The sequence below is a fragment of the Parus major genome, chromosome 6 (genome assembly GCF_001522545.3).
Source record: "Parus major isolate Abel chromosome 6, Parus_major1.1, whole genome shotgun sequence".
Taxonomy (NCBI): Eukaryota; Metazoa; Chordata; class Aves; order Passeriformes; family Paridae; genus Parus; species Parus major.
Window position 1 is genome coordinate 1,965,379 of NC_031775.1, and position 24,895 is coordinate 1,990,273.

At 46.9% G+C, this 24,895-nt stretch overlaps 1 protein-coding gene and 1 long non-coding RNA gene across 6 annotated transcripts in view; one reads left to right on the plus strand and one right to left on the minus strand.

Moving 5' to 3' along the window:
- The window catches only part of LOC107206686, a 22,117-nt gene extending 14,989 nt beyond the window's left edge, over nucleotides 1–7,128 (plus strand). For both annotated transcript variants that reach the window (XR_004498108.1, XR_004498107.1), the window contains one exon: nucleotides 6,759–7,128. This is a non-coding gene — a long non-coding RNA (uncharacterized LOC107206686). The remainder of the gene's footprint in view (nucleotides 1–6,758) is intronic.
- P4HA1 (prolyl 4-hydroxylase subunit alpha 1) overlaps nucleotides 1–24,843 on the minus strand; it is a 27,734-nt gene extending 2,891 nt beyond the window's left edge. The window contains exons 1-14 of one of the 4 annotated variants that reach the window (XM_015632680.1): nucleotides 24,762–24,843; nucleotides 19,468–19,584; nucleotides 18,550–18,646; nucleotides 16,646–16,797; nucleotides 15,808–15,945; nucleotides 13,807–14,046; nucleotides 12,824–13,014; nucleotides 12,148–12,324; nucleotides 8,417–8,487; nucleotides 3,460–3,559; nucleotides 2,349–2,402; nucleotides 1,226–1,291; nucleotides 738–806; nucleotides 73–169 (exon numbers count right to left, since the gene is read on the minus strand). In XM_015632680.1, the coding sequence (XP_015488166.1) occupies nucleotides 73–169; nucleotides 738–806; nucleotides 1,226–1,291; nucleotides 2,349–2,402; nucleotides 3,460–3,559; nucleotides 8,417–8,487; nucleotides 12,148–12,324; nucleotides 12,824–13,014; nucleotides 13,807–14,046; nucleotides 15,808–15,945; nucleotides 16,646–16,797; nucleotides 18,550–18,646; nucleotides 19,468–19,555 (1,540 nt within the window). In that variant the 5' untranslated portion in view covers nucleotides 19,556–19,584; nucleotides 24,762–24,843. Of the gene's footprint in view, nucleotides 1–72; nucleotides 170–737; nucleotides 807–1,225; nucleotides 1,292–2,348; nucleotides 2,403–2,463; nucleotides 2,518–3,459; nucleotides 3,560–8,416; nucleotides 8,488–9,521; nucleotides 9,593–12,147; nucleotides 12,325–12,823; nucleotides 13,015–13,806; nucleotides 14,047–15,807; nucleotides 15,946–16,645; nucleotides 16,798–18,549; nucleotides 18,647–19,467; nucleotides 19,585–24,761 lie in introns of all 4 variants that reach the window. The other 3 variants (XM_015632678.1, XM_015632681.1, XM_015632679.1) reach the window with 3 other exon arrangements.
- Nucleotides 24,844–24,895: the final 52 nt, after the last annotated feature.

A 24,895-nucleotide genomic window follows, 5' to 3' on the forward strand; every position in this document is an offset into this window, starting at 1 on the left:
AGCCCCAAGGTAAACTAAAGCCATGCCACCCCCCCAGGAGTGCCCAGACTCGGGTCAGAGGCAGGTACTCACCCCATTTATTTCCCACTAGCACCGGGCAGGCCGCGTGCCGCGTGCTGTAATCGCCTTCTCCGCTCGGGAAGAGATTGTACCAGAACACAGCTGTTCCCTGGGGAGGGCACAACACTCAGCCCTTTGCTCTCTACAACACCCACTGAGGCAAAGGGAGGTGCATTTGTGTTTCAGATTCTCCTTTTCAACTGAGAGTCCCTTCAAAGTCTCTTTTCCACATTGTTTCCTTAGGAATACATCTCCTTTCACATGTCTATGTACTTGGCTTTTAATTTTTTTTTTTTTTTTTAATCCTAAGCCGGTTTCATTCAACTCCTGAGCAGTTTAAGAAAGCCAAGATTATTTACTAAAGCTCAGCAACAGGCCAGCAAAGGCAAACCTTGCTGGAAGGAAAAACCTGGCAGGAGAATTTGCTACAGATGCCTCAAGACTAAATCAACTCACAGATTTGAATATTTTCAAGATGTGTTTTGGAGTATTTAAAGGTTTTGCATTTGCATTCACACATGGACTATTGGAGCCCTTGGAATCCAGTTGCTGCACTTAAGGAAATCACAGCACTGTTAGGTGCTGCTTACAAATATTTCAGAGGTTCATTTCAAAGCTCTGTTTGTGTGGGTAGGTGGGGAGGGAGTGGTTTTATCTGCTGGATCAATCCTGCTCACCTTTCTTGGCCAAACGCTGGCTCCCACTTCAGGGAAGACCGTGGCTCCCCCTGCTGACACATCACTCATCTGAACAGGTGGAGAAGGACAGGTGAGTTCAGGCTGATAAAAATCTCACTTTTTCATAAAAGTTTAATTTTGATGTAAATCCCTTAAGAAGGCCAAACCCCTCTGTTCCCAGTACAGTCCCAGCCTTGTCCCTCCCACTTGAGTGTTAGGGGAGTGGACATGATGATGCAAACACAAAAATAAACAGGCAGGCAAATAATTTAAACTAATGCTCAAATTCGGGGGGGAAACCCTCCTTAAGACACATGGAAGAACCACAAAGTCTGGGTAAGAAAACCTCCCCCATATGTATTACTCCAAAGTTAGTGGCTGCTTCACTTGCAAGTCCCTTCAGTAAAAAAGAACGAGAGAAAAGCAAGGATTAAATCATTCCATGGTATAGAATATGCAGTGACAGGTGGCAGAAATGTATCACTTACATAAAACAACCAAGTAGCAATTCTGTTGCCTGTTCCCAATTCCTTAAAAGCGTCTGGCTCATCTTTCTGTGAACAAAAGCAGGCAGATTCCATCAGCATTTCTTTTTGGTTGCTGAGAGCAGTCAATGACACACAGCTGCTGAGCCAGCAGCACACAACAGACTCATGCAGAAGAATTAATCCAGCCCCTGGATTTGGAAGGAGGGGAGGAATGCAATAGGAGTCAATCTATTAATTTAAATAAACCAGGCACTTTGAAATTCTGTAGGAGAGGGAGGGAGGGCGTTAAGCCCAGATTTCTAATGGGTAAGAACAACTGTGCTGTCTGAGGCTGAGTCTATAAATCCTCCTCACAGCAAACTGAATTATTTAATTACACTCATCCCCTAGTCCTTGGCAGCAGCCAGGGCAGCTCTTGCTCCCAGGGTCAGCTGGGACACCTCCCTGCCACGCTCCACTCTGGATTCCAACTGGGAAGCAGGGAGGAAGCCTCAGTGACAAACCAGGAACTCAGAGGTGCTCAGAACTCGACTTACAAGCACGAACCCCGTTTTCATGAGTTTTGATACCAATTTCTGTCACCCCTCTGTTTTTAAAGCCTCCCCCTGTGCCCACAATTTTTGTGCATTGAAATTCCAGCAATTGTTGCTCCAGGAAACGACCCCAGTGTTTCCAAACAAAACCTGCTCATCAGTTGCAATGCCTTGGAGCAGGGTGCTTACAGAGCAGAGATCCTGATTCAGAGTTGGTGGCTGGGATTGGCAGGGTTAAGGTTAATCTGAAGGGGTTAAACCACACAGAATTATGCCCAGTAAATAACCAACTGAATTTCAGCAGTCTGCAATTACAGCTGGAATAAAACAGGTGAGGAATTTAAATCCAATTTAAAAATCAAGGACACTGAGATAAGACTTTTTCCAGTTGTCAGGAGTCTGCTGGCACACAGCTTACAGGTAGTAACCTCCACAGGTTCAGCTGGTGGTTTAGAGGGCTTTCTCCACTGACATGGATTAGAAAAGTGGAAGAGCTACAAAATTTAATATGCACTGAAGAACAGAGAGTGTGCCCCAGGCCAGAGGCCCAGGCTTCACCAGGTCTAGCTCTCCTCCAGCTCTTTACTTGCCCGTGCAAAGTCAAAGTGGGGCTCATATTGTCCTCCCACTCCATAATTTGCCACCTGAAAAAGAGAAACACAGCACTTGTGAAGAAGAAAGATGTGAAGACAAAACAGGACTTACCCTTCCAAAATCAAAATGAGGCTCATACTGGCCTCCTACGCCGTAGTTGGCTACCTACAGTGGAAGGAGAAGCACAGGATCTAGTGAATCAGTCTTTATCCAGGCAAGAGTTTGACTGTCAGCTACAACCTTGGCAGAAATGAAGTTTAAACACCAAGCCCCTGGAAATGTCAAGCCTTTGCCAGCAACAGGAGCACATCCAAGACTGGCACTGCAGTGAGCTCCAGGTAAGGAAGCTGGTTCTTCCCAGAGCAGAAAAGTGTTTTTCTTCTACAGAAAACTTTTCAGCCTCTCTTCATAACGGTGTCACGGTGCTTTTAGATCATCAGATTTAAAGCACTTTTTCACCTGAATTTGACTGAGTCAGTTAAGAGGGTTCCCTGTCCTTCTTGCCAATTGGTTATAAACAAATAACCTCAATTTTCCACCAGATCCCTGGTCATTTTAACAGCAGGCACCTTGACAGAGTGGCAGGGAGCACAGCAGGTTTCAGAAGTACTTTGTGGGAGTCCTGCTTTCTAGGTACTCCTGCTCTGCTGACAGTCAGGGAGGCAGCTGCTCATTTAAAGGCCTCAAGCAACTAAACAAAAGTGCTTTTAAATTACAATTTACTCAAGCTGCACATACAGCCAGTGTTTCCCACATCCCAGGGACACCAGACACACAGGTGGCCTTCCCCGAGTACCAGTCAAACCAAACTTTTAACTGCCTCCAACAGCAGCAGGCTTTGACCCTGCGGCCACAAAACTCAGTTTATTTGTCTAAATAAAAAGGAATTACACCCCCAAAGTTTCAGTTATCACTGTTCCCCCTTCAGCCCCCCAAAAAAGCCACTTCACACTGAACAGCTGCCCTGCAAAGACAACTTTTTCTTCCCCCCTGTAAACAAAATGACATTTTGTGGCCGCCCCAGCTGAGTGAGCAGGAGCCATCCAGCCACGGGGAGGTGCTGAGCTGGTGGCTGGCATCCAGCAGCAAACCCACACTGTCACTTACCTGCAGCTCCTCTGCTGTGGAGACATCCAGGCCTGTCAGGTCCTGGATCCTGGTGTTGATGCGGGACACCACCGGGCTCTCGTACCCCGACAGCCACGCGCTGCGGAGGGGACACTTAGTGACAACAGGCAGCACAGCAGCAACACTTGCAGGTAATTTGGAGTGGGAGATCTGGTTTTGGGACTTTTCAAGGATTTGGTAGCATGACCAGAAGGATTTTTGTGGTGTTACAAAAGCCTGAATTTAGTGAACACCTTTTTCTTTAGGAAAACCAATCCAGCAGTGGTTTAAGGGAGCTCTATAGCCAAGGGCCTGAATTCCCACACTGGGCTGAAGGGAGTGTTACAAACAGGGCTTCAAGCTGTTTTTTAAACCAGGCACACACAGTTTTGCTGCTACCCCACTCCCAACAGCTCATTCAGCCCCCAGGGTGATGCATTTTGAAGCAGGATTTGGGACAGGAACAGGTGAATTTACTGTATTTGTAAACTCAGCTCCCCTAAATTTCCCACACTTCTGGGCCAGCACTGGGAAGCTGCCCCTTCTCATCACTTATCCCTGCAGAGCTACTAAAAATAACCAAATACTGCATTAAATTGAACAATTGCTATCAGAACAGCCTATTATAAATCTGGTATTTAGCACTTGCTTCAGGTACACAGTGATTTTTAAGTGGGGTGGAAAAAACCCCAAATTAACCCCCCACCTATTTTATTTTTTAAAAATGTGGAAGGTCAGCCTCAGTTCCAAAGGCATCTTTCAAAATGTTTGCCTCCTACTGAGTTCTTCCACATCTGCTCACCTGATGCCTGTTTCTGTTGCTGCTTTACTCACCCCATGCCAGCCACTGCACCTTCATTTTACCCTGCATTAATATGGGTGATAATATTGATGATTTGGGGCTCATTTTCCCCCCCTTTTTGTTTTTGGCAGGAAAATGGAGACAGATATTTATTTTTTTATTTTTTTTATTTGCAGCTGACTCAGCTTTTGGGCTCAGCAGTGCTTCCTGCTGGACAGAAATCCCTGTGCCCAGGGCCCAGCTGGAAACTGGAATCAGCAGCATCTATGTATTTATTACTCAAATCAACCTTCACATCTATACTAAATCAAGTTTTCCTTTGATTTGTATTTTTGAAAAAACCATAAATCCCCAAATACTTTGCCTGGGAGGAACATGACACATGACACGAGGCACTGACACAGGTTACAGAATCTCTACGAGTGCTTTTTTAAGTGACAAATGAGCTATGAGATAAAAGAAATCAGATTTCTCAAGACAGACATGCACAAACACATCCCCAGACCCATCCACTGCTCAACACTTGTTAGTACAAGGAGGTGTTACAACACAACCTGCTTTGATTTCAGGTGGCAGAAGGATGCCAAGACATGGATTATGAAGCATTTACCAAACAAAATCCCCCAAAGCAGCCGTGCTGCACAGCCATGGTGACCAGATCATGCTCACAAGCAGCCCTAACCTCACATTTAAGGCACAAAAAAAGCCCCAACACACCCAGCAGCTTCAGTGCAGGCTCTCTGCCTCTGTCCAGTCTGTTAATAAAGGGGAAAAACCAAAGGAAACTACCCAAAGAAATAAAAACCCAAGCATTCTTGCTCTGTTGCTTATTTAGAGTGGCAATGAACGCTTCACCAGGAAGAATACTGCAGCCTTTCAGGAAGGGGAGCACTATATGTATTTAAAATCAAAAATTAACTGCCTCAACATACAAAAAAAGCCTTTGAAAGGTGGAGGAACAGGGAATTGAAACCATATTCCAAGTGCCAGCCTGTCTGCTGGGTGCTGAGGGAAACCACAGGGAGGCCTGGAGTGCTGCAGAGTTACAGGGGGATTTAACCCTGGAGTGTCGTGAGAGCTGCATCCATGGCTTTGCCTGGCCACAGAATATTCCAGCTGTCCCACATTCCCTCCTCTGCTGCTGGCCCAGCTTGGTCCCTTGCTGATAAAAGTCTCTGCCTCATTCAAAACAGTTTCTTCATACAAAGTTGGCTTTTTTTTTCCCAGCCCTTGTCTATCAAAAAAAAGAGAAAGACTCCCCTGGACCAGTGGTGCATTAACAGCCTTAAACATGCTTAGCAGTTTGTTTTCTTTTAATATTTACAGACTTCCAGGTTCACTGCATTCTGTCCTATTTCTGACCAGCTGCCACCTCTGAATCCATGATGGGTCCTAACAAAAAAAGGGACAATTCCTGGGAAGCCACAGGCAGGGCAGCTCAAGATAGCACTGCTTTAGTTACAGAAGGAATTGGTATTTCCTTAATAATCAGCACACAACTCCCCCAGTTCCCTGACCACACGAGTTTGGTGTTTTGCTGACCCACTTGGCTTTGTAAAAAGCCATTCCTGAACTGTTGAAAAAAATTTAATGCTTCCATTAGCATGCTGAATTCACACTGGGGGGGGCTTTTAACAACTTTTAGATGCCTGACAAACAGGAATAATCATGTTGGCTCATGGAATCAAGAAATGGCTCAGTTGGGAGCAACCTTAAAGCTCATCCCATTCCACCCCCTGCCGTGGCCAGGGACACCTTCCACCAGACCAGGCTGCTCCAAGCCTTGTCCAACCTGCCCTTGGACACTGCCAGGGATCCAGGGACAGCCACAGAATGTCCCATATTCCTCCCTCTTATAATTCTGCATGAGGCACCTCAAGAGATTTTTAATGGCACGATGCTTCTAGACAGAAACAATTTAATGATGAAGCAGTCCATTAAGGAAAAAACAATTCTCTGGAGCTACTGAATACACAAGAGTGCATCCCACCCCCAAAAATCTCATCTCATCTGCACTGGTCAGCCTAGGAGAAGACATTACATCCCAACACTACTTCTGTAAGTCACTAGCCACAAAAGACTGGCATTTCTGTTTAAAAGCCTTCTAAGCCACCCTTGGTGTGCAGAAAAATACCAGCAGACACACAACAGGGAGTGAGTAAAAACCCAGCCTGGTATTTCTGAAGTGGAAACTTTTTACCATGACATGCTGCAAGCTCTGGCTGCCTGCTGGGAGGAGGGAGAAGGAGGAAAAGGCAGTTTTGATCTGGAAAAGCAGCGTGTGAGTGGGTGGGTTTATCCTGGTGCTGCACACACGGCTCGTGGCGCTGGCAAGGTGCCCCCCCTTCCCAGAGCTGCCACGTCCCACCAAGGGAACAGTAGCTCTCTGAGACACAGGAATGCTGTAATTTAGGAGGGCATGTGCTGGGAAGGAATGTTTGGAGGAGGGAAGCAGTCATCTATTAAAAAAATGAAGTGAGCATTTTTTGGTTTTCAGGAGCAATGATTCATCTGGAATCCGGACCCGCTCGAGCAGCTCCAAGGGAAAGATGTTGCTGGCAGTGCAGGAGAGCAGCAGGAACAGCACAGGGGCTCTAAATCAGGCTGGTGGGGGTGGCTTCTGCCTCCTACTCCAGATTTAGGTGTCAAGTTCTCTTGGGAAGTCCATGCCCACCCTGCAGATCTGCACATGGAGGACAGCAAAGGCAAGGGGAAGCAGAAGGGCAGTCCCGCTCTGCCCCTCAAGGCTATTCCTACCCTAAAAAAATGGCCTTCCCCAACTTCTTGGAGATGTCTCTACAATTTTCATTCCAGTTTCCAGTGAGATTTAAAAAAAATTAGCTCAATAAAATGGGATTTAATTCTGAGAGTTCCTTGGGTACATTGGAAGCAAGTCCCACAGTGCCACATTTTTGAGCACCAAACCCCATTAAGAATTTCAGGGTCCCATTCCCCAGGCTCTGTCCTGGTTTTTTAACTGGCCTTTAATGGGTGGTGGTGCTTTGTACTATTTTTTTCTGGCCTTAGGGAATAACACTTCCTACTAATGAGAAATCACAACTTGAAGTAAAAAGTTCTTTCACTAAGCCTCATCTATTTAAATAGAGCCCAATTATGCATCCCAAATCCCATCAGTAATCTGGTCACCTTCTCCAACTCCCATCAAGTTTGACATGAGGGGGTGTTCAAGTGGATGAAAGTTTCCTCAGTAAATACTCCAGAGCTGCCTGACACAGAGGACAAACCCCACAAGTGAATAAATGAAGCCTTCCAAATACACAGTGACAAATAACCAAGATTGGTAAGACATGGACACAACTGAACATTAAAAGCAAGAAATGAATATTAAATGCAACACATGTCCAGCAGGAAGATGAATGTTCCTAAAATCACTCTGTGGGGGCAGTTTTAAGAAGCAAATGTGTAAGAGCTTCCCAGACAATTTCCAGAGGATTCCTACTATGTGCATGTACATTAAAAAAAAAAAAAAATAAACATGTTTTCAACTTGCCACTGGAGTGGCCTTAAGGACCTCAGCTCCAGCAGTTTTCCTGAGACTTATCACTGTTCCTGAATCAATCACCTTCCTTTGATCCCATATTTGGAAGCAGTTTTACCTTTCTGAAGAAATTCACAGCTAAATAAAAGCCTTTCAGCTCCAGGCCATTCCAAGTTCAGGGATTTGTCCACAGCAGCTGAAAGAACACTGGGTTTCTATTCGAGCAGCAACTACCTCCCATCACTCCAACCTGGAAATCCCTTAAAACCATCACCTAGCTTTAAAGGGCAGTGCTTCCCAGCAATCTCAGCAGCTCCTAGCTCTAAGCAAGCGTGGGCACTGCAGCTGAGGAGCAGAGGTGAGCCAGGGAGGTGCCAGCAGAGCCCCAGGCCCACGTTTAGTTCGTTAGTCGCAGCGCACAAGCCATGCTCAGCCAGAGAGGGCACTTCCACCTTGGAATGCCACCACTGACAACCAGTCTGTACTTCAGCAGAGCCTGTGCTTTGTTAGGGGACAGCTCAGCTTGCTTAGCCCACTCTCTTGGAATGAAAGGCTGAAGAATAAGGAGAGTTGCACAAAATCCTTGCCCGCGTTCGGCGCTGAAGCAGCACAGCCCCAGGACACGCTTCCTCGGACAAGGGATCCCTTCCCCTTACCTCTTAGAGACTCTGTAATGTGCTGTGGTCAGTTTCCCAGTCTCAGGGTCATGAACAGTAGCACGGCTCAGCTACAAAAAGAGAAAGGACAAGGCTTACCCACCTTGCAGGCTGCTTTTTGGCCAAGCCCCAGGTGTTTGAAAGGGTTCCGATTGGTCCGGATGCGATGCTCGCATATTGGCAATGGTTGGAAGGGCAACACAAGCTGCAGCTGCCATGTTCCAAATTACAACAAATTGGTTGGAATAATTTGGTTTGATTGTCCTTTCACTTTTTTCCTCCCTTTATTTTTTTTGTTTTTTTAAATCAAGACTTTCTACAAGTAATTTATGATGCTGAGTTTCCCAGACAATTCCTCCTCACCCAGAAGTTTTAACTCCTCCCAGAATTTTGGCTCAGTGCTGATGGCCTGTGCAGCCAATCTTTAATTACCACGGCTAAAACCAGGGGAGGGCAGGCAGGGGCAGGTGGTTTCTTTCAGATCCAGCCAATTTTGGAAAGCACTGGCTAAATTCAGCACTTGTAGTACTCAGTGGACAAGCTGAAAAGAACCAGGAGCCCAGTGGAAGCCAGCCTGTGTTCTGCCAGGTTTGTGTCAGGCAGGAGGTAAAGGAGCCCAGCTGGGAGTGTGGGATTATCCTGGACAAGGAAATGTGGCCCTGTGTGCACAGCAAGGACCTGAAGCTTTTCCTACACCCATTAAGACACTTCGAGGTCTGCTACATTTTCCAAAGAAAGGGAGGACAATTCTTGGTTGTGAGAAAAGCAAGGGGAAAGGAAACGTCTAGATTAAAAACAAAAAGCAGATTTTACTGAAGGTTTTGTGGCATCTTGGTATTTCTCACACTGACTGCAGAGACTTGCTTGGAAAAAACAAGACTGGAGAAGGCGACCAAAAAGGAAAGAACAAATCAAAACACGCCCCCAGAACTTCCAGCAGAAGGAAAAGACCGAGAAACTCAGCAGTACCAGCCTGTTACGGATCTGCACGGAGTCACAAGGTGGACAACAAGCTGTCTCTTCAGCCCACCTCTCGTTTCCTCAGAATGAGCAGGATGTACACACTCATTACAGGCCCAAAACCTCTGGCATGGAGCTCTCTTACCTTTTGCTAATTCTGTAATGTGCCGTCTCCAAGGCTCCCGTTATGGGGTTTGAAATGGTGGCTCGCCTCAGCTGTGAAGCGAACCATCAGAAGTTGCATTACAAGCACAATCTGCATCCCAGCAATCCGACCATTCAGAAGCCTGGGGAGGGGGACAACGCCACCGAGCCGCCACCACTGCCCTGCTCTGTCTGTCACAGGGAACCAGGGGGAGGCTCCAGCTTTACTAAAAGAAAGGTTTCTTTGGTTTTGTGGGGTTTTTTCCCACCAGTCCTGTTTCCATGTGTGTAGCAAGAGCAGTTGGCTGAATAAAGCGAACTACAGGAGCCTGGGTTTCTTTGGTAAGAAGCTGTTCTGGCAGAGGCACAGTGGTGTGGCATGTGGGCAGTGGTGCTTTGTTACGCTGTCCTGCACGAGGAGTCTGACAGGTAAATGGAATCCAGGCAGCACCACAAGCCAAAGGTGAATAAACCATTCCTTTTCGGTCCTTCCTGTACCAAAAGCAGCACTGAACTCCTTTGAGCTCTCACAAACTTCTCCTTCAGCCATGGCTGCATTTACACAGAGTAGGAACTGCTGGCTGAAGGCTTTCCTTTCCCTCTGCTGTGCTCTGTTCACTTCATGCCTTCCCATTCCAACTCAGAACCTCACATGTGCCCTTTCATTTGCTTCGTGTTCTACCAGACACACTCTCCATCACTCATAACTGGAAAGGTTGAGATGCAGAGCCCAAATTTTGCAAAAGGCACGATGTCATGCCAACTCCCAAAGAATCAAAAGCATTTCTCCATTATTAAAATAAACTAAACAAGCCAAGGCCTCTCTCTCCATACCTGCTGACAAGAAAAGATACTGGGAGCTCCCAGTATGCTGCCTCTCCTCTCCTCCCATGCAGACACATAAAAAAACAAGGCACAAACTACAATTCCAGTGAGACTCCAGAGCTGAATTAATGAGGCTTCATCCTGCCAGCACAGCAGAAGGCTGGGCACAGATCAGCCAGCACTGTCTCTTCCCAGAGGGCAGCAGCATCCCAAGCAACAGGAAGAAGGAGATGACCTTTAAGTCTCCAAGAGCACAATCCTGCTGCTGCTGAGGCCTCAGCCACAGGGAATATGGGAACAGTAACTGCATACAAATGCTCCTGCCATAAAGGTCTCCAAGTCTTCACCATGAGCTGAGTGTTTGACAGGAAAACAATGACCTCAGCAAGTTCAGAGCTTGCAGTCACATATTTACAGTTTCCTGCTCTGTAAAGGAGAGCTTTGGTCACATTCCACAGGTGTGGAATGCATCTTGCAGGAGCAAAGGAGCTCCAACACCTCCAGGCCAGCAACGGGGGCTCTGATTTCCAGCCCTGCAGCAAGGCTGCCTGGCAGGGCAGCAGGAGGAGATGCCTCAGGTACATGGAGGGAAAAGCTTACACTCCCTGCCCACAGTTCAGAACATTACCTCAGAAACCTCTGAACAGAATCACCGAGGTTGGAGAAGACCTCCAAGATAATCAAGTCCAACCTCTGATCCATCCCCACCTTGCCACCCAGCCCAGAACACTCAAATCATTGCTTGGACACCTCCAGGGATGGTGACCCTGCCACCTCCCTGTGCTGTCCTTGCCAAGTGAAGAGATTCTTCCCAATGTCCAACACCTCAGGCTTCAGGGACCTTTAAGATCCCCCTTTAGGCTCCCTGGCCTGGACAGCCTCACCACCCAGGTGCTCATGTACAACCACAGCTGCTCTACACTTTGCAACAGCTTCTCCTGTAGGGAATCCTCTTATTCCCTTAATCTCCTCCTGCTCAGGTCACTCTGGACAAAAACACATTTAGGCCAAAAGCAAAGGAAAAAAGCAGGAAAATTACATTTCTATCAGTTTAAGTCTTATTTTAGAATTGATGGAAAAATAAATTAACTACATCTTCAACATGCCTTTGTAGCTGCAGAGGAGTTGCACCAACTGGATACAGAAGGCAACTCCATCAGTTTGCTGTTTTCCCTAAACATTCCTGTTTTCTCAGACAATGGAGCTGCCCTGGATTATTCCTCACTGAGAAACAAGAACCCCCTTTGCATCCAATGTCTCAAACAGGGTTGATGAGCCATCATCATCAAGAAGAAGGCAAAGCCCAGCAACTAAGTCCTGCTCTTTCATCTACAGGCAGCTTCCAAGCTTGGGAGACAGAAGCCAGTCTTACACCAAAATGGAGAATACAACCATGCTTTCTCCTCTATACAACAAGGTGGCATTCCAGGACCAGAGGAATGGCTGCCTTCCCCTTACAGACTTAAAAAGGGAAGAAAAACCAGAAGCAGAACACGAGTCAGGAATATTCCAGTAAAGCCTCACTGCTTTATGTTTGTTTTTTCTGTTGGAGAACATTCTTCTCCTCACCTGAACCAGCTGAAATTGTATCTCTGGAAGAGCATGACAACCTTGCACTGCTGTGACCTGGCTCCAGTCACCACAAAGAATTCCCAAAAATTCTCTTGGTGTCACCAAGAGCTGCAAGGTGAGGCAGCGCACCGCACACACCCCTGCGCTCCAGAGGCGGCAGCCACGCGCTCCCACCAAAACAACCACGTGGGATTTAAGATTCCAAAGGCAAGGAAGCAGAAGGAATTTACCCTGGGCTTTGCCAGCTCCTTCACAGTCTCGATCTCTTCGTCAGAGATGATGTCCAGGAAGCGAACGATGCGAGGCTTGTCCCACTCGTCCTCCTGCTTGACGGGGCCCAGGATGTACCTGGGATTCCTGTTCCCGTCGTAGTAGCGGCAGAAAAGCCTCTTTTGTCTCCGGGGAGTCTGGAAGGGAGGCAGAGCAAGGGGCAGTCAGAGAACTCCCACATTGGTATCTCCAAGGACAGAACAGGTCCTGGACACACAAACAATTCACTCTCCCCACCTCGTTATGTGACGGGTTAAAGAGATGATTTCATTTGTGCTGTTTGCACATAAATGTTGCTGTGCAATACTTTACAAACATTACTTTACACAACCCTACTAAGATAAAATTATGGCTAAAAAAACCCATCCCTGTTTAATTCTGTCTGTAACTCCGGACTTCCAGCATCCTTATTCAATTAATTACACTGATGGAGCACATCCAAGACAGCCAGCAGTGCCTGGGGCAGCGTTACTTTCTGTCTACTGAGCAGGCTGAAACAGGGAAGAAATCCAACACATGATCCTCAACTCTGCACACTCATCCAGCTGCTCTAACAACTTCCTTGCTTGCACACCACACACAAATTCCTGACATTGTTTGGTTTCAAACATTTGAGAACAGTCTACTCCACTTTACCATTTTGAGCCCCTCCCCACGGCACAGCATTTCGTACTTCCTTCTCTCAGGCAGGTAATCCTTTTTCTTAACCTCAGTTTCCTTCTCCTGCTGCTCTTCTGAATCCGTGCTGGACTTGTTGGCTTCTTTTTCTTTAGCCATGATGTACTCAAAGTATTTCATGTTCCCATTTGCTCTTTGATGTTCAGGATCTATGGACAGAGGAACAGACAGGGATCACTGGCAGGTTTCCAGCCCCTGAGGAATCATCCAGAAGTGGTTATTTACAGAGAGCAAAAGGAAACAGATGCACGCAACCGCTTCTCCAGCCCTCACTGCACACGGGGGTCCCAGCACTGAGGAAAAGGGTTTGGCCATTCCAGCCCATCTCACCAGAGAGGGAGAGACAGGGGAAAGGGACAGGGAGAGAGCTGGGACAGCATGACTGGCTGTAAGCCTGAAAATTCCCTGGAGGGATTTAAGATTTCTGGTGACAAAGCTTTTTAACTTAGAGAATTAGCTTCAGCTCTTTAGTAAGTGTCTCTCAGTAGCTTTTGCTATGTTAGGGCTAGTTCTGAGCTTCCTAAAGCATCTGTTACACAGTCAGTCAGTGGAGCATTTACAGAAGAATAAATGCTTTCATTTTTCCTGAAACAGACTCTTATCTCACTGCCCTGTATTCCATATTCCTTGTTTTTACAAGTGTTTCATCTTCAGCGTGCTGAATTTTGTATTTAAATCATCTGCAGAGATTTCAGTATCACCAACTTAGTTTCAATTTCATTAATTTTGGTTTTGCCTCTACCTAAGGGGAAACAATCTCAACCCAGGAAAGCAAAACATAGGGAGAGAAGCCAACAGTGCCGGGAGGCAAAAAAACCCTTCAGTACAAAGGAACAAATCCCCATTTAAATGTAAAAACGCACTTTACAAACGCACATACAGGTCAGGCTCCGGGCAAGCCTGCACTGCCCAGGACAAAGCTGTGTCCCTGTGCCCCATACCCAGCTCCAGGAGGCGCCTGGTGAGCGCCATGGCCTTGCCCAGGTCCCCCTGCTGATAGACGGCGTAGCTCAGGTAGTCCAGGATGTAGACTTTGTCAGCAGAGGACACCTCTCCCTCATCCAGCTGCTTCAGGGCTTGCTCCATCCACAGCTCTGTGTGGTAGTAGTCAGCCTCGGTGTAGGCAATCTTCCCCAGCTCAAAGCAATCTTCAGCTGTCAGAAAAGATTTGTGCTTCACACCTGGGTATTTAGAACAAAACAAGGAGTTTACGCAGGGTTCCAAGGCCGGTCCTGCGAGAAACATTCCGAGTTATTTCTCATTCCTCACAGCAGGGTTTTATTTCTGTTCTCCCACAGCTCCCTTCTGCAGTAGCTGTTTGTTGAAGTCTCTAAAGCCTGTAAATCCTTGGCACACAAGCACTCAGATGCAGCTTTCCATTGCCAGAATACCAGCGAACAGCTAAATGTCTCTACCGCTAGTGAAAAATCGAATTAAACAAACCTTCCCTCCTCAAAACCCCAACCACTTCCAGCAAGAGCAAAAATAAGCCAAATTTGAAGTTTCAGAACTCTGTTTTCAAGGATGTCACATTATCACTTTCAAAATGTTACTGAACCACGACTTGTTAGTGGCAACTTGGTGGGGGAGGAAAAGGAAAACATCAGGGAGTGAACTCCCAGCTGCTTGGGATTTTTTCAAGTCAGTCATTTATAGAAACATTTAAAGTGACCTCTGAAAGATTAAAGCACTAGTAGGCAAAATACAGATTCCTATTTTTGCCTCTGGAAATACAGGCCCTATGGAAAACCAAATTTTATCTTGTAAAAGGGAAACAGGACCTGCCAGGGTTACAGCTGAAATTACATCCCTGGTGACATCTTAATCCATTCCGAGTTTCTAACAGCAAGCTCTGCAGTGCTCAAATAGGGCAGCTGTTCTGCTCTTCATTCCTGCTCCCTCACCCTCACTAAACACCTTGTGCCCATCCTGTGATGGGCAGCAACTGCAGCTTCCTGAGCCTCAACCTGCCAAACTCTCAAAGGACACAAGGATTTGGCAGTAGCTGGGATTCTGGGCCAAAAGAAATTCCCTGGGAATGAAGAAAAGGAGCACAAACAGGTGACCACATGGGAAGTTCCCCTCTGGAGCTCTCCAGAGCCCAAGGTATTCTCTTTTATCCTCCAGAGCTTCCAGGTTCTGCCATTGCACTTGATTGCACACAGCCTGGACAGCTCAGTGCTTCAAAAGCAGCAAAACTTCACCTTGTATTTCTCTGCTGTTTGAAGGAAACACCAAAGAGCTGCTCATTGCATTAGAAGGAATCTGTAGGTCCTTGAGCAGGTCTTGAACCAAGCCCAAAAGCAAGGTTATACATCATAACACATAAAGCCAATTACCCTTAATTTTATTAGGCATCTGACCACAATGAGCACTTGCAAAAACACAGATGGATTGTGCAGAGCTGATTTTTTGCCAGCTGGCACAGGACTATTTGTGAGCAGAGGAAACAAGGAAGACTCAGCAGAGAAGTTTTTTTGACCAAAAGAAAAATAAAATATAGAAGTTTTGTCTTCTCCTGCACAGAGGAATCTATTAAAGAGCAGCTCAGGCAATGCCACACAGGCTCAAGTCTGTGTATGCACCATCTTTTGCTCTTCAGTTTACACAATCCCTGAAGTTAAAGCTCAAAGGAACTTGTTAAAATGCATTAAACTATGCAATAACATCAGGTATCTGCCAGTGCAACACAAGGAAAAAACCCCACCCAGGCAAGATTTTATTGCTATTGATTTTTATTAAAAACTATTAACACTAGATTATTTTACCATAACTAGAAGAAAGATTCAGAAGAAGAATGAAAAAACCACTTTTTTCATTAATTTTAGCCAGCTCAACCCCCTCACTAATGTTACCTCCAGGCTGAGCAAGGTGGAACAGAGCAAATTATTTGTGAGAAGGACATTTGGGAAATGGAAATAACAACCAAGGGTGGCTCTCACCTGGCAGGTTCCCTCTAGAGAGGGTGTCTGTGTCCAGGTTGTAGGTGTCCTGGAGCCGCAGCAGAGCCTTGGCTGCACCAGTCTGATCCTCATCATTGGGGAAGAACTGCCTCTGGATTGTCATGTTGGAGATAAAGCCTGGGAAAGACAGGGAAACACGTGCTCACCTCTGTCCTGGGAATTGTATGAACTCTCTGCTCCAGGGAAAGCCAAAACCCACCTTCACACAAGTCTGAACTGAACTCACAGCACAGGCTGCACAGTTCACATTTGGTTTGGGTGTTTGTGGTTTTTTTTAAAAAGAAAGCAAAGGAAAAATCAAAAATAAACAGTTTTTTGTTTTCACCATGCTCATTCAGAAGGGCTTAAGACACTGGTGCAGATTTCTGGCTGGCAGGTGCAGAGCCTTTCCCCTTGCCATATTCAGTCCCTCCCACAGCAGCAGGGAAGTGTGCCGAATCCTTATCAGAGACTAATCCTGGGTCTTTTTGAAAGCTCTGCTTTCTTCTAATTCCTTACTACAAACCTCCACCTGGTATTAATTAGCTGTTGAGACAGTCTCACAGGTCAAATACAACCATCCTGGCTTCCTTTTGCCAAGTGTCTTACACAGTCAACTATTCCACATCCTGTTCCTCGCTAAAGAGCTTCCACTCTTGTTGAAGAAAAGAAGCAGCAATTAAGTGTTTACTACACTAATTCAGATTAGTTCCACAAATGCTCAGACTCCAAAGCACATTTGCAAATCTGATTCAAGCCCTGACATGTGAAAGGCAACAGCCCAAGTGCCTGCAGTGAGCCTGTGATGCTGGTTTTTGCTGCAGGCACATGCACTCACCATCTGACATGTCCTTGAGGACCAGGCTCTCCAGCTCACCCCACTCTGTGTTGAGCCGTTTCATCAACTTGAATGCGTTCACAGGATGGCCCAAAAACCCCTCAGGGTCTTTTGTGGCAGTATCTGTCAGCTGATCCAACTTCTCTGCCCATCTGTAATGAAAATATTCATTAAAGTCTCGCAGAGGTCTGCTGGTGTGCTAGAGAACTGATTGCAAGCTACTCCAATGTCTTCACTAATAAAAAAGCCAACTGAAATCACAAGTTTTTGCATTATCTATATTTAGAGCTCTTCTAAAAGGAAGAAAAAGGGCTACTTCCTTTTCTTTTATTAAATCTTCTTCCTCAGCTGCAGCCCAAGTCTTGTGCTGCTCTTGCAGTCCTTGTTGGAACCCTGCTGAAGGAACTCCTTCCTTCAAGCCCCCAAAGCACCACGCCAGCACTTCCATTATGAGCTGTCATGCAGGACTAATCCAAAACAAAGCTATTCAATCTTTCAAACACCCCTTTTTTCCCCTCTGAAGCTTATAAAAAGGCAGTTCAATGCTTGTCTCAAATTATTTTAGGTTCAGACACACACATCTGTGAGATGCCCCTTGCCTCTCACCACAGAGCTCCTTTCCATGCTGAAAGCTTGGATGAAGAAACATGTAGTTGTTCTTTCTCACACTCCCAAGTAAGGAGCCCAGACACAATTTCTGGTGCTGCAGCTTCAGCTTAAACTTGAGTACCCCAAGTCATTCACAACCCCAAGTGCCCCAAAATAAAAATAAAATATACAAAAAAAAAAAAAAAAACCCACCAAAAAAAGCAGACCCACAACATGAAGACGTGCAGCAACACCCTGCAATCAGGGTAAATTGATGTTAAAGAGCCACACCCCAGACAGAATCCCAAACTCCAACAAGAAAGCAAATCCAGGATCTGTAGCCTGGGGGGAGCTCTGCCCATGAGCTGGAGCTCCTGTTGTTCCAGGATCCCGTTTGCATGAATGAAAGCTGCAGCCTTTCCCTGGGGCAGGGAGGTGTTTCGGTGCCTCTGGCTGCATTTGCTCTTCCCACACTGTCCCTGCTTGCTTTCCTGCACTCTCTGACAATCCCTGGGGGGTTCTTCCAGCAGCCACACCACTGAGAGGCTCCCTCCAAAACAGAGGGGCTCCAGGTGCTGCTGGGGACCAACTCCAGCTCAGAGCAAGCCAGAGACTGAACAAACCAACTTCAAACCCTCCCTGCCTTTCCCACTGCAGGCCCAGCTCCCAGATATCCTCCAGCTGCCAACAAATAACGCTGGCATATTTTTTCCCCCCCCAAGTTGTTTAAACTCTCCTGACCTCTGAGGGAGCGCCTCTCATACAATAAAAACAGAGCTGCAACACTTTTGCAATAAGCTGCTTCTAAACACTTTTGGATGCCCAACTGGCAGGCTCCTGTGTTAATTTGTAGCTGTAAAGAATGTACTTGTAACATTCCAAAAACCTGGCAGCAATGGCAAATCTGAATTTTAAGTGACAAAGAAGGATCTTCCGGATGGCGGAACAGCAGAAAGTAATGCACAAAGGCTAAAGTAAAAACCACTCCTCCACCTAGAACTGTTTCAACACCCTCAAAGACAGATTTATGCATAATTCTGAAAGCAAGGAAAGCATCCTGTTCAGTGATAAAATATGTTTATTTCTAGCTGTGATAAAATCTGACTCTGCTCCTCACACGGTCAGGTCTCTTCTTATTTATGCACCACGCAGTGCTGAAAGAGAACAACTTACAACAACCACCCAGCAAAACCTGCTACTTTAAGCTTTGCCCCAGAGGAAAAATTCCACAAATTTAATCAGCCTTAAAGTAGCACTTTTTGCATGAGGGTGGACTCAAACGATTGACCATTAGCAGTATGACACCAACAGCTTACTTTTTGATCTGCTCCAGCTTGCTTTCCTCTGCCTTGATGTAATCTTTGAGTGACACGACCAGATCTTTTTCTGTATTAATTAAGTCTGTCATATGACCTAGAAAAAAAATGAGTTTGGTGAGTCAAGGAGAAACACAAAACCCTGAGAATTTAAAGGCGTTCCTCTGCTTTTTTTTGCTTTCTTCCTTCCCCCAAAGTCCTTCTGCACTTACTTAACCAACCCTGAAAGAGAATCTGAGTAAGGGCTTTTATTTATTATTTTTTTTAAGGAGAAAAATCTCCTGCTGGACCAAGCTTGTTGCCATGGAAATTAATGCAATACTGCATATTTATTATTAGAACTAATTTAGGATTCATTTGAAAAAGGAAATCGTTTGCCACAGAGTAATCTTTCATCCAAGCATACATAATGTAGAGCAAATAAAGAGAAAGCTACAGATACACACAAAGCCTTCGTGTTTGATACACAGCACTAATCCAGGGCTTTATTTTTAAGATGATATCCATGACTTCAAGGGGTCCCTGGTATTAATTACTAATTGCTTCACCTCCTGCAAGCAGGCAGCTGAAGTGGTTCAGCACAAAGGGGTGCAGCACCCACCCTGAGGCCAGCAGAACCCAAGGGTGGGTGCAGACATTAAGCATCATTATATACCCTGGGCAGCTGCAGCACCAAAACTCTCAATTCCAACAGCTGTAACAATAAATAGTGACTACAAAGCCCAGCCTGGGTCACTAGACTACCCTTGGACTGACTTAAATCCCGTTTCTCCCCAAAGAAAAGCCAGTAAGTGGTAAGAACTAGGAAGTGGTTTTAGTTCTGTACCAATTAGGGCCTTGGATGATTAACACATCGTTGCAGAATGAGCTTTGAGGGCTGCCAAGAAACTCTTTTGGCTACACCAGAGCAGGCCTCACCAATGGAAGTGAAGAAGTCTGTGTGGGCACCAGAGAAAGGCAGCAGAAATCCCAGGGCTAGGGCACACCAAACCTTCTGAAACGCCATTGCTCAACAGCTCTCACCTCACCATACACCTGTGAGAGAAACACAAAACAGGTGAAAAATCCCTGCTCACCAGAGAGTTGAATGCACCTTCAGAAGAGGCAGCTCAGTCTCCTGGGGCTGCCACTGCTGCTTGAGGCAGCAGAACCCTGACAGCTCAAGCAGCTCTCACAGGCTGAGTCCCTCCTGCTGGCTTTTATACCTGCCTCGTGTGGCAAGAGAAAGAAGAATAGCTCAGGGACAAGGTATTCACCAGCACTCTTTGGCATTAAGTCAATGCTGCAGGTAGAGCTGTTTTGCAAAAAGAACTGAAAAAAAAAAAGAAATAAATCATCAAACCCTGAAAAAAGCCTACAACACCGATTTAAAGTAGCCATTATCAAGTTCATCCACTCAACGTGAAAAAAAACACAAATTTCCTCTTTTCAGTCAGAGAGATGCCAGTGGAGCAGGGTCTGAATGGAAACCCTACACAGGCAGCCCAGAGAGGGAGTTCTGTGCAAGCTCCACACCTGACACAAAAGGCTGCTCTGTCTGTCCCTGGATCCTGGGTAAGTGCTTTCTGCAGGGCCAGCTGCCAAGCTCTCAGCCTTTCAGGATCCTGATCCCTTCAGCAGCCCAGCATTGCCTGCCTCCTGCATATTTTAGGAGTAATTATGCTGTCGTGGAATTCACAAGGTTTGCTTTTTTCTCCCTCTCAGACAGAAGCTTAAACTCTCACATACTGTATCTGCTCAGAAAAAATGAACTCCAGGGTGTGGACTAACAGAAATTGGTATACAAGTCTTCCAACAGCACAACCAATGAAGAAAAAAAGAAAGAAAAGAAGCAACAAGCTCAGCTACAAGGTAGTTTGGCCTATTTAAAGAAGAAAACAGCATAACTTTAACCAAACAAACAACATAGACCCAGGTGTGGTATTCACACAGCAAATCAGCAAAGTTCAAATGTTACACCCAAATAAAAACCATCCCAACCACAGGGAACATAGAGCCCTGACTCCAGAGTGCAGTATCTCTCCTCATACTGCACCTGAGGGTCAGGAGGCAGCTCCCTCCTCTCCTTTGCACCTCCAGCACTGCAGAAGGAGAGGCTCTGGGGTTTGGATTTCCTCTGGGGACTGCCTGTTGGACAGGGCAAGCACAGTTCCACTGGCACCAACAAGAAACTCACACCAGCCCAGAAAAGCAGCACAACCTCCAGCTCTTGTAAACCCAAAATCTGCATGGCCACAACTGAAGGGCTGAGGGATCCTGGCACATTACAATTCTCTTTCTGCCCCTGAAAGTGAGAATTTGGAGAGGGAAGCCTGGAGTCCCCCTTGTCCCCTTCACCAATGCTCTAAAGCAGAGCATAAAGCTGTCCACAGCAGCCTTCCTCACTTCTTCCTCCCCACAGGCAGCCAACAAGCTGCATCAGACTGCTTCAAACATACCTAATAAAAACCCACTGATGTTCACCTCTGTTCTTCCTGAAAACACCACTCAATTCCTATTTCACCCTGCAGAAAGCCAAGTGCCTCCTGCTCATCCAGCACTCGAGCCAATACATCTGTGGATCAGTGACAAAGCACAAACAGCTTTACTACTCCATAAATATCTGCCAATTTTATCAGTACTGGGAATGCACAGAGCTATTTGTTTAGTGCACCCAGTGAAACACAAGAGAAGCTTCAGAAAGTTTCCTTTCCTTGCTATTAGGCAAGATGAGACTTTTTAAAAAGCACAAAGAAAAACTGATAAACAAAATCACCAAAAAAGGTGATGATGAAAACGTTTCCTCTCCACCTACTGCTCTCAGTGTTCTAGCTTGGTTTTCTTCTCCTCCAGCTGCCTTTGCAGCCTGTTCCAGCACCAGGCTTCTGCAAACACTGTTGTATCCCTTATTCCCACCTCCTTATCTCCACAGGCACACAGCAGGAACAGACTGGCAACAGGCACAAAACACAATTCCAAGGAGGTACAAACACAAAGTTTCTCACACTTAGGCAGGCACTAACCAGAAGAGGCTGCCCAGAGAAACAGGATCTCCCATTCTAGGAAGAATTTGAGAAGGAGCAGGGCTTTCCAACCACTGCAGCAGGATCAGCCACAGGTTCCCAAATCAAAGAAAACACAGCTCAGTTCATATAGACGCTGGAAAGCTCCCGGACTCACAGGCTGCCAGATAAGTAGGCTTTAATTTCTTCCCGTTGGCGACATGAAGTAAAACAAGATGAAAATCTTCTCTCCATTATTCCTGTCAGTCTCGCCCTCCTCCTCAGCCGTGTCCCGCAAAGATGGCAATCGAGCATCTCGGGGAGGAGGGGATGGCTGCCCACTCGCAAGAGTGGGAGTCCAGCTGCCAGCTCCAACACGGGAGCTCCCTGCCTCCCCTGGGAACGAGCACTGACTAAGCTCTGAAACAGCAAAACATGGCAGAGCAGAAGAACGTGAGGCTGGGAAGGGGGGGAATAGCAAAGAGCAAACAAACGCGGGGATGGAAGGGAAACGGAGCAGCAAGCGGAGCAATGGCACTGCCAAGCACAGCACAGGATTCCCTGAGCACACAACAAACCCCACTTCAACTGATGTAACTTAGAGGGGTTTTTTGGGGGGCTTCCAATGAGTTCAGCTCTGCTCTATGAGCAGACAAGTGAAGACAACCACAGAGTGACACAACCTCATCACAATCAAGGTCCCACTACTCAGTGACCAAAGACTGAAGATGCTCCTTTGTTGCCAACTCCAAGCTCCCAGGATTCAGAACACAGGATAAAAACTGGAAACTGAGGGGGCACTTCAACATGGAATGGGCTCTAACTCATCTCCAAACCAGCTTCTTTATTTAGGCAAGAAGTAACTGGGCTGCTCCAGATGAAGTCCACTGCAGGGCCAGGAGACAAAACTCTATCACCAAGAGCCTTAACTTTTGATTAAAAGATGGATCCATTCTCACAATCCTTACTGGACCCCACTGTATGTAAAAATAATAATAAAACCCCTTGACCAGTTAAGCTGAGCTTAGGGGAAATGGAAAAGATGGAACCTGAAGCAATAGCTGCTCACTGTGCCCTAAACCTCTCCTGTCTCAAGGACAACCCAAGTTACAGTCTCACAACATGATGTGACCAAAAATATTACTGAAAAGGAAAGAACTTTCCCAAAATAAGTCCTAAGAACATTTAAGTGTCATCACTGCTTAAAGGTCTCACAGGACAGAAGCAACAGAATCCAGTTCCCAAGTCCTCTAGCATGTTCAAAGGCTGTTTTAAAATTCAGACCCAAGCAGTGAAAGATTTTTCTACAATTGCTGCTGCCAAAAGAACAGGGGGTGCTTTAGGCATCTTTTAATGAGAGAGTTCTAATCTTTTATATATATATGGAAAATATAATGAAATAATCAGAGATGAGAATCAATTTCAAATTCAAGTAGGGTGTTCTACCTATCATTTAGTTGCAAGCTGAATACAGAGGAGTTGTGTTTGTACAGAGATTTGTAGGCAGGGAACTGAGGTGAGTTTTCCCTTGATTTCCTCCAGACTAAGACTGAATGGACACAGCCCTCAAAGCCCACTTGTTTTAACTTCCCAGGCCAAGGCAAAGAACACTGGGCATGGAATAGAGCAATTATCTTATTAGACACAACAGGCAGGAGGCTATTCTCCTGCTCAAGGATTAGCTGAGCATCTACAGAGATACACAGAATATTTTCAGATATTTAGAGTGATTATAAAGAAAGCAGGATAATGCCAAAGATCAGCTGGGTTTTTCCAAGGAGTATATTATTTTAAAGAAAAAAAGATTTCCTCATCTATATCAACCTCAGCATGGTTTTCCTGCTATAAACTTCTGTTTATCCTCACTCCCTCCAAAGTGTAACTCACCCACCACCTGTCATTTCAGTTTGTCAATCTGTACTGGGCACTTTGCAATCTACGTGCAAGCCCCAAAAATCACAGCTTTAAACGCTAGATTTCGAAGCCATTCATTACAGAACAACATTTAAATCTGCACAGGTCAGAGAGCTGGCTTGAGGAGGAAAACAAAGAGAAGGAAAGTTAATAAATACTGGTTGTGTCAGCACATACTTGAGAAGCAGTGCGAAGTACTCTGGGTCAAATCAGCTGGGTCCAAGGCTTTAAAATGTATCCAGCAAAGGTCCCGGAGGAGCAGCGGGTGCAGAGAACATCCATGTCCCCAAAGGCAGGCCTCTGCTTTCCAGACAAGCCGGGAACTCATTACCTTCACTTTCCGCCCCTGGCAGATCACCGTCTGCATCCCGAGCCAACAGCCCCTGGCGCTGCGGGGAGCTGCATTTATTTACTTGTAGTAACCAAGTAAATAAATGGCTCCTTTCATTCACTGAAACCTCGAGCGCTTACCCTTTACTTATAAGTAAGTGAACGCTTCAGCACTCTGCATGCTCCTCTTACTGAAGCCAGCAGGAAAAAAAAAAAAGAAGAGTGAAATTCAACGCTGGGCAATCCCGAAGGATCTTCCCTTTGGGAGCAGCCAGCTTTTCAGGTAAACTGCAAGATTTACTCTAAGTGCACGTGACGTTTTTATTATATTCTCCAGCATGCTCAAGGCTCCAGGTCGGAGTTTCTCCTGCCAGTCAGGCTGGATGCTATCACAACATCCACTGAGCGGTACAGCTTGCTACAAAGGTAGAGGCAAAATTCCACGAAAAGCAGCTGGCCGAGTCCAACCCAAAGCAGCGGAGAGGGAAACCGGGACCAGCCGCGTTCCCCACGGTGCAATCCCGAGTAACTTTCCATCCCTGCCCGAGCGGAGCCGTGCGCTCGCAGCCCCGGGATCCCTCAGCCGCGGGAGCCCACCTGCGCCGGCGGCGGGCAGGGGAGCCGGGCCCGGCCGGGGGGACAACTCCCAGCTGCAGGGACCGGGAGGAGGCAGAGGAGGAGAAGGAGGAGAGGGAGGCGGCGGCTGTGTTTAGTCTGCCAGCCGCGGGGAAGCCGGCGCGGCGGCGCCCTCCCGCCCCCCTCCGGAGGCTGCCGGCTCCCGTTACGTAAGGGCCGGGAACCCCGGCCGGCAGCGCCGGGACACCGGTCCCGAGCCGCGGGGAAGGTGGGGGGCGGCGGAGCGCTGCCACGTATCGCCCCCACCCACCGCCGCCCTCACAGCAGCCGCGCAGCCCCGCGGCTCCCCTCACGCTGACTCGCCCGCCCAGCCACCCCCACGGCAGGCGGGACGGGGCGGCCGGGCCTCACCTTAGCACTGAGGGGCGGCTGGGCGGGGTCGGCACCGGAGCTCCGCGCTTTGCCCGGGGGCTTCACCGACTGAGCGCGCCCGGCCCCGCCGCGCCTCTTATAGGCGGCCATGGCCACGCCCCCTCGGGCCACGC